General features: G+C 40.0%; 1 protein-coding gene across 1 annotated transcript; it reads left to right on the top strand.

Annotated features, from left to right (window-relative positions):
• The first annotated feature begins 5441 nt into the window (after positions 1-5441).
• Positions 5442-7157, top strand: LOC146713374 (alpha-tectorin-like). The gene is made up of 7 exons (XM_085437965.1): positions 5442-5604; positions 5729-5816; positions 5926-5988; positions 6144-6343; positions 6453-6584; positions 6678-6865; positions 7026-7157. Exons 1-7 carry the CDS (start codon positions 5442-5444, stop codon positions 7140-7142), a joined length of 951 nt encoding a protein of 316 aa, XP_085294091.1. The 3' UTR covers positions 7143-7157.
• The last annotated feature ends 1630 nt before the right edge of the window (positions 7158-8787 follow it).

The raw sequence follows: 8787 nt of genomic DNA, 5'->3' as shown, positions 1-8787 counted from the left end.
GATTCTCTCCTCCTCGAGGACAGGCACTGACTCCCACTTATCTCCTGGAGCCAACTGTCCCTTATGGAGACACAACAATGCAGCCACAAGGTTTTGCAGATTGTTAAGTTGATCTGTGTGTAATGCTCGGAATCAGGTATGTAATATTAAATGAATGTTGTTTAATCAACTGCCACTACTTAAAACTTAGCAAAAGATATAACTGAATAAAAGAGCACAAAGAAAAGCATGATATCAGTGTTATGTAAGCGCGTGCGGCCTTCTATGCTCGAAGTCACTCCAGTCCATAGATCAGCCAAACATCGCGCTGACTGTAGCTTTTAACCCTTATTAACTTCAGCACAACTCTATAATGAGCAACAAACTGCAATATGTATAAAAATGATCATGGTTACACCTGCAATGAAAGATTATATGATTATTCTAACACCTGTAAATAGAAGATTAACCTGAGGTTATAACAATCACTGTAAAACAAATGTTAATGTAATGTCAATAGCTTAAAAAAATGTTTAATGCAATGCTTGTTATATGATTCTTATGTAATAATAATGCGGACGCTAAAATAACAGTAAAACACCCCCTTTTATCCCGTTTATAACCTTCACACATAAACGTTTATCCATGCCTCTTTTAATTTCACTTCCCCCTGTTTTCCCCTCACTGACCACAGCAGGGGAATCTATGTTTTGATTCAGCCATGAATGCAGCTCACCTGATTAATCACTGAGCCCCACCGTCACTGGCGTCTGACAGGGTGGCACTGCATACTCTTCCTTTAATGTCACTATTTTCAATCTGTTAATTAGAGTGCTTAAACATGACTGGTTCATCCAGAGCTGTATCATCTTGAAACATATATGCAACAAGCCAAACCACACCTTGGTCACACCAACACTTTTCCGCCCTGAAGATGTCCAAGGCCATCTTAGTCTGGACCAGGGTTTTAATAGTTTTGCAATTTTCATTAGTTTTATTTTTATTTAGTTTCGACTTCAGATTTTCAATTTCCTGTCAGTTGTAATTAGTTTTTACCAATTGTTTGCTAGTTTAGTTTAGTTTCTATTTTTTCTCCTGAAAATCCTTAGTTTCAGTTTAGTTTTGATTAGTTTCAGTTATAGCTTTAGTTGTGTTTGCAATAACTAAGTGTAATGAAATCCCCGTTCCATCATATCAGTCATGCTCTTCTGCTTATCCTTGGGTATTGAGACTATTAACTCTTGCAGCACCAGGATGGTCGTAATTTTGGTTCAAGTGAATTGATAAACTTTTTGAAGGCAATTGACTCACACAGTTATGTAGATGTCCCCATCCTGTTGTCTCGGGATGCATCACGCTGTCTTGCCTGGGGTTAGCTTCTGTTTTCTGGGGAAGAGGGTTGAGTGTGCTCCCTTACCTTCTCAAGGTAAGCTAGGTTAGCCTTCTGGTGTGAGCTTTTCAAGTGCACTTTAAGATTTGTGGGAGTTTTTTTCCCTTTAGAAATGTCCCTTTATCCAAAACACAGTCATATTCAAAGTAATCCCAAATTGGACTCTGGCGCTTTCTCCCGACTTTTCCTGACCTGAGTCTGCGCGTGGACGGAGCAGCAACCAGTGTCGCCAACTCCTCAATAAGGAAAATCGCTATTGGTTGTCCTAAAAGTCGCTAGAAGTCGCTAAATGACGTCATCGCCTAATTTGCATAATTGGTCATGCTAATCTCATTGTAACCTAAGTTGTTGGAGAGAGAAATAACATCGTGGAAGAGACATAAAGTGAGTAAAAAACGTCCTAAATGCATTTAGAGTCTATTTAGAACTATAAATTAAATTTCTTTTAGCAATTATTGTTTTTTTGTTTTTTTGACACAATTCCAACCCTGCTCCTTTACCTGGGCTTGGACCGGCAAAAGTGACCCGAAATAGGCACTCTTGTGGAGTTACTTTGTGTGTGTGTTTATAACTAGTTTTAAACCTTGTGATCCACAAAACAGCATAAGAGTAAAACAGTAAAACAAGAACTGACTGCGTTACAGCATCCGCTGCTTGTTGAGAGTAAAAGTGATACACGCTTTCACGTCTTTTTTTTAGCTAAGGGGTCTGAAAACTCGCTAAATATAGCGACAAAGTTGCTAAGTTGGCAACACTGGCAGCAACACAGATGACACGACTAACGTACTGCCACCTGCTGGCATAATGAGACAGCAAGAAAAAATCTGGAAACTAAACTTCATCTTCACCCTTGACTATCGTATGACACACACACATCAATGAAAACGAAACACATTTTGCTATAAATTCAGTTAATTTTAGTTAGTTTTGTGAACACTCATTACAGTTTTAGTTAGTTTTCCTTTTTTGTTTTTATTTTTATTTCTGTTAACGAAAATGTTTTTTCACTTCTAGTTTTCGTTATTTCGTTAGTTTTTGTTAACGATAATAACCTTGGTCTGGACTGTCAATGGTGACTTTAATGCTGACTGTTCCGACAATCCATTTTATAACATTTCCTGGTCAGATTAGCCAATCTCTGTACACTGGAATAAACATAATCAACATGGTCAATATTTTTCCTGCGTGTTATTTCACCATCTTATCAATTCCAATGCTCCATCCTTATGTGGTTTGCGACATTATGTTTATCCACTCTGTCTCTAAATGTTTGAAGAATTTTTCAAGTTTGGGGTCAAATTTTGAGAATTTGACCATAAGTGAAAGTTATGGTGTTATCATCCCCTTCGGGGCTTACCTTTCCCAGTTTTGATGATATTCCTCCCTATTCTTTGCAAGTACCCCCTTTTGGTGGCGAGAAACTGTTGGTGTGGTCAAGTGGGTGCTGTAAAAACAAAAGCTCAGGACAGATCAGTCACCAGTCATGTACTCACACACAAAATTAGCATATATCGAATTTCATATTGATCCTCTGAGTGTAATGGTACGTTTTAATTTGAATTTCTCAAAGCTAAACACAATATTTTTCTTTATTTTGCTCTTGTTCTTGTGCAGCACCACCCCTCAGCACATGCCCCTGTCGGTTATATCTGTACTTTTCTGAATTATTGACTATTTCAATGAAGGGACCTAAAAGACGGGGACCAGTGTTTATTATTACATATCTCCATTTTGAGTGTGACAAGTCTATCATTCCCCTGTTATTCACAGACCTCAATAGAGGGTTTTTTGGCTTTTTTTTTTTCCTCTATAAAAGTTAATTGACTCTTTACAGTGGCCTGCTATGGTTAATAATAACACGTTCAGTCATGAGTGAAATCAAACCTTTTCTTCACTTTAGCATTTAACATTCCCAACAATATAATGTGATACATTAATTAAAACAGAGCTACTAAAACACAATTTTCTTAATGCAAACATCAGTAACTCAAAATTAGCAACCAAAGGGTTAAGTCTGCATTTCACACTCATGTGAAGCTACAGCCTCCCCCTTTAGTCTCTGTCATCCTTCTTTTCCTGCAAAAACAAAACGAAGCAAGACAAAACATCCACCCTTCTTTTACAGGCTGGGTGAATTGTTTGTGGACATTTACTAATCCTAAAGTCGGTACCGTTTTTGTCTCAGTATCAAGTCAGTTAAAACTTTTAGTCGTCAGTCCATCACAGTCCAGTCACATGCATACATCCACACACATTCATACCAGATATTGCTGATAATGGAGTCTCACGCGCAACCTATTCGAGCCTCCATCACCAGCAAGATGACGTCATCATTTTAAAGGAAAACAGTTCCTTGTGGTTTTTTTGGACTGGATTGACTCGCTGCAATCCTTTTAGGCTCAGGACTTCTCATGTGATCAATGTCCCATCTTTCTCCCAAGCCCATTATAATCATGGAGAAAAATACTTTGCGACTGTTTTCAGTAAGAATATTTTATAGCGCTTTAAAGTTCAATCTCTCAGGCCTGAGAGATTCACATTCTTTCTCTCACACAGCGCCTAAGCTACGGCCTCCTGCTGAGATGGGGCAGAAAACTCCAGTATATTCTGTTCTCTTCTAATCAGACAAATAAGGCGATGACTTTCTGCGAACAGTATTTCTTATAACTCAGCAGTATAATGCATCATAAAACAATATCATTCATTCACAATAAATCAGCAGTCTAATGTAATGCAAATCAGTTTAACAAATGCAATAGTTATCACCTTCTTCTAATTCAGGAGAATAATGCAAAATATTTCTAACATTTTGAGTTATTTTCCAGTGTTAGAAAATCAGCACTGCTCAGTGTTAGCCATTGTTAATCTTCAAAACTGACTAGGTTACTTTTAAACATATAACACTGTCAAAGTGTTAATTTAACACTCAACAGTGTTGTATTTAACACTCAGAGGTGTGCACCCATATAGACACTCTCCAGTGTTAATTTAACACTGGAGATTTTGCTGTGTAACATGAGTTTTGTGCGGTTCTGCTTAGGACTTGGAAGTTTACATCAGTGGTATCAAGGTGACTACAGTGTACAAGAATACAATACAAGATATCAGTGGATGCAGACACTTAGGTTGGTGAATCTCAGGCTCATTACTTTGACTCTGGGATGTTACAGGGAGTGCTGTGCCTTTCTGCTTGCTCTTGTTGGTTTTTAAACTAAAGTAAACCGTCCATCACTTCTCAGGTATTGCATATGAACCTGACACTGTGGTGAGCGCTGATCCAGAAACCTGCTCCAAACTCACCTGCTCTGAAACTGCAGTCCTTGAAACCATTGGCTGTGGTCCACTGGAGCGTTGTCAAGGAAACAACACGTGAATATAACCCCATTTATATTTAAAAGAAAGATCTGATGCATTAAGGGATTTTTTTTTAATGTAATTTAATTAATTTTTTTTATTTTGTGTATTTGGTCTCTTCCTCATCAGCGGCTTATGAGGTTAGTGGTTGATTGTTTTCTTCTTTGCTTCCATCAGCTGTGTAGTGGACACCACCTGTACTGTGACTGGCCCAACTGTCATCAACGTCCACGGCCAACTCAACTTCATCAAGGATCGGTGTGCTTACTCTCTGGTTTCTATTCCGTCAATCCCAAACCTGTACCTCGTGGCAAATTTCAGAGACCGCCGTCGTGAAGATGTGAGCTTTTTGGACAGCGTGATACTGCGTCTAGATGGGCCAGGTGTTCATATTCACCTGGAACAAGGCGGGAGAGTTTGGGTAAGCTGCGTCAGGCAAGCTAAGGGTACATCTTTAACCATATTGCCATGTACATTGTTGCAGCCATTCTCCGATTCTCAATGGTGCTCATGGCAATTAATTAATGGTCATAACAATTCGGTCGATTGTTGGTCAGTGGTGCAAGTTTAGGTTATGCAAAGAAACTGCTGTGTTTCCTCGCATCGTTCTTCTCAGGGCTGTTAGAAGCAGTTCTTTCAGAGCTGTTGCTGTGAAATCAGCCTGTTTGTGTGTTTGACATGTTTCACTCAGTGTTTCCTCCACTTTATCTCTGCTGTGATGCAGCTGGACAACTTCATGTTGACCCTTGAAAGTTTGCCTCAGCTGGTTCATGGTGTGCAGCTCTCTCAGGACCAAACTGGAGTCACTGCCAAGCTGTTGCTCTCCAACCTCAACATTTCTGTCTTCTTTGACGGCTACACCGCACAGATCCTCTTAGAAGGTACAGAAGATAAAGTTTAATTCATGTAACGTAAACTGTAAACTGTGCTGTTATTTATTCTTCTGTGTTTGTCCAGTTTGAATATTGATGCTGATCTGACTCATTCTGTCCTGATCCTGTGCAGGACCTGCTGGTTCATCTGTGGAGGGTCTGTGTGGAAACTCCAGCAGGTCTCTGAGTGACCTGAGGCTCTCTGAGTACAGCTCCACCAGGTAAGACCTCATCACAAGCTCAGAGTCCCTCTGACTGCTGCTGCTGCTGATGTTGCAGATATTCTGTTTGTATGAATGAGCCTGAACTTTGTTGTTTGTCGCCCCCTAGCTGTGAGATGCAGTACAGTGAGCCTGCTGACACCACGATCGACTGCACCAGTGTGACTGAACAGTGAGCAGACTGATCCACAAGGCAGGAAACATCTGTGTTGTACCTTGATCTCTGTGGTACATCACATGTAACTGCAGCACAGATAGAAGATAAACACATCTGATTACAGATTATCATTTTATTATCTTCAACTTCTTCTTCTGTCTGTGGTACAGCTGTAATCTCCTGAAGGAGGCGCCCTTCTCCTCCTGTAACAGTGACATTGACCCAGAGCCCTACATAACCGCCTGCACCAACACTTTGTGTAAATATCCTGCAGTGGACGGACTCAACTGTCAGTTCCTGAAGGCCTACGCCAGAGCCTGCAGTCTACACAACCACGCTCAGGATGGCTGGACATCAAAGACCGGCTGCTGTAAGACCTTAATAAGACATTAATAAGCTCTCCTTTGTTAAAGACCTGAACTGTGGATTTTTAGAGCTCCCACGTTTTCAGGATAATACATCAGTGTGTTCCTCTGTAGCCTCTGAGGCTTTCTGTCAGGACAGGACCTGCAGCGATCACGAGTTCTGTGGTGAGAAGACGGTCGGTGGTGACACCCGCTGCTTCTGTCGGGCCATTTTTGCCTCCAAGTACCAAGAAATCAACTCTTTGGGTACGACAGTTGTGACATCACCATGACAACAGGGCTGAATAATGGAGGAAAGCTTCTAATTGTGATTTTTCTGACTGATATTGTGACGTTCAGGTGATGCAACGGTCTGCATGCAGGACTCTGCTTCAGTCACTCTGGTCGGTTGTCTCCTGGAGGACAAACACATCAATTACTCTGCTTTACAGCTCAACTACCCGACCTGCAGGGGTCAGGTGGACGAGCTCACCCACATGGTGACCTTCAGCTTCAACAGCAGCAACAGATGTGGGACGGTGGTCACGGTGGGTTTCATCTCCTGCTGTTTAAGCTTTGATCTCTGTGAATTCTAAAATTTTTGGTCATCTGAAGTTTATACCAGTCAGTCAACATCTTAAACAGTATCAGATGTTAAAGATGAAACAATGAAGAACTTGCTTAGTATCTGATTATGTGACCCTGCAGACCAACAACAGCTACGTCATCTATAAGAACACCATCAGGAGCCAGAATTACTCTTCTGACGTCATCACTCGCAACCAGTGTTGGTCAAGTTACTTGAAAAAAGTAATCAGTAACTAATTACTGATTACTCCCCCAAAAAACTAATCCCGTTACTTTACTGATTACTTATTTTCAAAAGTAATTAATTACTTAGTTACTTAGTTACTTCTTAAAAACACGATTTACAACCTGAAGAGGTGATAAAGCTTTCAGCCCAATTCTACTTTTTCTGCATAATCCATCATACAAAATGTAATCAAATGGAAAAGTCTCTTTTTTTTTAACTTGTTTTATCAGTTTTAATCTTTTAACTTTATGCATCAAGCAAAAATTTAATTATATGCAACATTCTCTGACTTGAATAAATTAGTTTAACATTTAAACCTATTTTCTACACATTCTAGCACATAAAATAAAATATTTTTTGTGTTTACACTCACTCTTTCAAATAGATGCAAGTAAAACACAGCAGAAAATAAATAAAGTCAAAGACTCAGCGGTCCTGTTGCTCTATTTTCACCTGTAAAGCAGGACTGGGGGTAGGCGGAGGTTTACCCTGGTGCAGGTGAGCCGCAGCGGTCAGTTGAAGAATCCGCGAGTTTCTCTGTGAGTTTCCCATTACGTCGTTGCGCACTCGGTGCTTGCTTGGAAGTTTAGGGGTTTTTTTCGCTGTAAAAAGTTTTCTTCCCACGCACAACGGACACTAATGTTTTTGTCACTTTTTATGGAATCAAACACAAAATAAGGTCAGTACTTCCAAGCTTTAAACGCTGCACGCTCATACTCTCTCCCACAATCGATATATGATCCATTGTTGATCTGCACACAGCTGTTGTCACTAGCGGCGCACTCGCTTACGTCACTGTCGTGAGACATTCTCGCAAAAAAATCACGGTTTTAGTAACGCAGTAACGCAGCGTTCCTACGGGAAAGTAACGGTAATCTAATTACCGATTTTGCAATAGTAATCCCTTACTTTACTCGTTACTTGAAAAAAGTAATCAGATTACAGTAACGCGTTATAAGTAGCGCGTTACTGCCCATCTCTGGTGACCATAGCAAACAGGAAACTAATGTTGTAGGAGATGAGGCAAGCACTGAATTATTTTAAATCTTGTTAGGCAGAATTTAGAAGTTGACCACACATGTACACAATACTATGCACCCCAGATTATTTCAGAGCATTAAAAACAAAACAAAAACTAAGCTTTATGCAAAAAGACTACAAGAATTTCAGAATTTTTTGGGATGAGTTTTTGGGTTCACTTTCTCACAAGAAGAACGCCGGTGAGATTTGATCCAGGAGTTTAAATCTGTACCATGACCGCTTTCGTGCATTTTTCAGGATGTCAGTGGGGCAGTTTGAGGTTTGGTTAGCAGAGTTGGGAAGACATCTGTGGAGGCAGAGAAGTAATTTTAGGGAACTGACTGACAGGGAACAGGAGCAGCTTCTAGCTGTGTATCTGAGGTAAAATAAAGGCCTTAATACTTGCAGATGATTTTGAGCTTCTAGAAATAAATTGAACACATCATTTTTGAAGTGAGAAATGTATTTGGTGACTCAAAGTCCTCCTAGAAGCAAGTCCTTCCACTCAGTTTCTTAAAAGCCTCCTGACACTTTAAACATTAGAAAAATTTATTTCAGTTGGCTGTTTAATGTTTTTGCCAAGTACTCTTTAAAATACCAGAATAGAGAGGATGGAGGATTTAAGTTTATTAGATT

Source organism: Copadichromis virginalis, linkage group LG3, assembly GCF_057382275.1.
Source record: "Copadichromis virginalis isolate Kocher_CV1m ecotype Utaka linkage group LG3, C_Virginalis_male_GT1.1, whole genome shotgun sequence".
In the NCBI taxonomy this organism is placed as follows: domain Eukaryota; kingdom Metazoa; phylum Chordata; class Actinopteri; order Cichliformes; family Cichlidae; genus Copadichromis; species Copadichromis virginalis.
Note: the sequence above shows the minus strand (reverse complement) of the source record. Positions and strands in the feature narration are given on the sequence as shown.

Bases quoted from the DNA above. Each gene is read 5' to 3' on its own strand.
- LOC146713374 (XM_085437965.1), top strand. From the start codon at position 5,442: ATGCAGCTGGACAACTTCATGTTGACCCTTGAAAGTTTGCCTCAGCTG. The intron at 5,817-5,925 runs GTAAGACCTCAT...GTCGCCCCCTAG, and splicing joins TCTGAGTACAGCTCCACCAG to CTGTGAGATGCAGTACAGTG. The intron at 5,989-6,143 runs GTGAGCAGACTG...TCTGTGGTACAG, and splicing joins TGCACCAGTGTGACTGAACA to CTGTAATCTCCTGAAGGAGG.